General features: G+C 39.2%; 1 protein-coding gene across 1 annotated transcript in view; it reads left to right on the top strand.

Annotated features, from left to right (window-relative positions):
• Positions 1-1,574, top strand: part of LOC104279356 (5-hydroxytryptamine receptor 7-like) — a gene marked incomplete at its 5' end in the record, with an annotated part of 7,861 nt that extends 6,287 nt beyond the window's left edge. The window contains one exon of the mRNA XM_009876619.1: positions 1,538-1,574. Coding sequence (XP_009874921.1) covers positions 1,538-1,574 — 37 coding nt within the window. The remainder of the gene's footprint in view (positions 1-1,537) is intronic.
• Positions 1,575-1,964: the final 390 nt, after the last annotated feature.

Consider the following 1,964-nt stretch of genomic DNA (forward strand, 5'->3'; position numbering starts at 1 on the left):
CTTTGTAAATGCACTGTGAGCCTACTGCAAACCACTCTCCCATGTGGCAGCAGCAGTTAATCTGCAGTAGAACCAGGCAGTAACAAAGTGCAGCATTCCCCATGGTACTTTTGCTCCTCATTCAAGCAAAACTCAATGCTGTTGCATTATCGATACATCATGAAAACTGCACTGCCCTTGCTCACTTAGTACTGTTTTTCTGAGGGACACCATCTGTGGTAGAAGCCTCATTCCTCACATTTTCTTCAAGCTCCTGCAGTCTACCAAGCCTGGAGGCTTAATACCATAGCACGGTACTAGCGCTTACCCAACTCCTCTTACTGGGTAATAGAAATAGCAGAATAGTAAAATGTGAATTTATGATAATATCTCATTATTATATGTCTATTGCTTCACACTTCAGTTTCATGAGGAGAAAAGTGGTGTTTTTCATGCTCTCTTTGGACGATTTACTAGCTAGCACCATCTGCAGAAAAATATGTCAAACAGTGGAAAATAAATCTACTGCAATGAGACACAGAGAAAGGAATTATTTATCAAACTAATACTAAAAATAATCCTGAGAGTTTTCATTCACCCCCTCCCCACTGCTTTATGGTGGGAAAATGGATTTCCAGACACTGGAGTCAGAGCAGCATCCCTAGAAGAACATTATTGAGGTAAGTTTTGAGACTGCTGACAAAGATGTTATGGGCATACACCTGGAAGGTGTTTTCAAGCAGCGGCATTTGTTCTGTTACTTTTCCCTAGCTATCAACTTAGCTTTTCCTTTTCTTTTGGGAAAAATTATTCTATTCCCAGAAAACGTGCAAGATCAATATAACATCATATCCTGTTCTCAGTTTGCTTAAGAATCAGTTCTTACCTTTCAAGACAATATTTCTCAGAAAGACTCAGAGAGAGAGAAGGGAAAAAATTCAGAGGCATGGGAAATATTCTTAATATGTAAAGATATTAATATCCAGAACAGAAGACACCATTTTTTTCAAAGGGTTAGGAAGTTAAGAATGGTGAGGACTGGATTTAATTAAATTTAGGAGGAAGGTTCAAGTAAATAAACAAAAATAGCCTAAGAAGCAGATAATTTTATGAAATTGAGAAAGACATCTACATTATTGCTCTGTCTCCTTTCTCCCTCTCCTGCACACACGAGGTCTTCGTGTGCAGTGACACGTGCAGGCTTGTGCTGCCACCAGAGGCTGGAAGGCTGAGATGGATGTGGGGGTCCCAGTAAAACAAGCTACATTTTGTGAACTCCTTTGCGACTTGTGCCACTGAATTGTGTAAAATGCATTTGGAACTTTCTCAGTTCTCACAGCAACCCAGAACGTGATGGATACAAAAGACTTGAAAACCACCAGAACACTCTGCTTTCCCCTAGTTTCCTCCTTTGTGGGGGACCTCTGAGAATTATTTCATTAGCCATGATCTATTTGCCTCTTAAGAAGTGTTTCCATTTAGTTCAATGGTGTCTAGATTGGGACTTTTAGTTGGTCCAGGACATTTCTCATCTAATTCATCAATTTTTTAAAAACAGGAGAAGTTCTGATTTCTCCAGGGAAAAAGAGTCATGACCAAACATGCATCAAAGCAGCCAGAAAAAGCCAAGCCAGAAACGGAAGAAGAAAAATGAAGAGTTGGCTTCTGAAGAACTGGATAGATTTATGAAATGTGCTTCATCTTCTTTTGATAACAATGTGCTAAAAATAACCAATGAGTTCAATACATTACGTTAAATATGTTTCTGTTGGAAGCAGTCACATCTTGTTTGTTATGAAGAAAAGTGCTGCTGCAAAAAAAATAATTTTCTGCCCAAGAAAGCCAAATCATTTCAGCAATAAGAGTTTGGCACATGGGGTGGGGGGAAAAAACGCAACTAAAACTCAAAGATAAAGCACTGTACAGATTTCCACCATGTCCAACAACGTAGAAGAGCATTAATTTACCTTTACCACGCTTGTGGT

The sequence above is a fragment of the Apaloderma vittatum genome, unplaced genomic scaffold, assembly GCF_000703405.1.
Source record: "Apaloderma vittatum isolate BGI_N311 unplaced genomic scaffold, ASM70340v1 scaffold1699, whole genome shotgun sequence".
Classification (NCBI taxonomy): Eukaryota; Metazoa; Chordata; class Aves; order Trogoniformes; family Trogonidae; genus Apaloderma; species Apaloderma vittatum.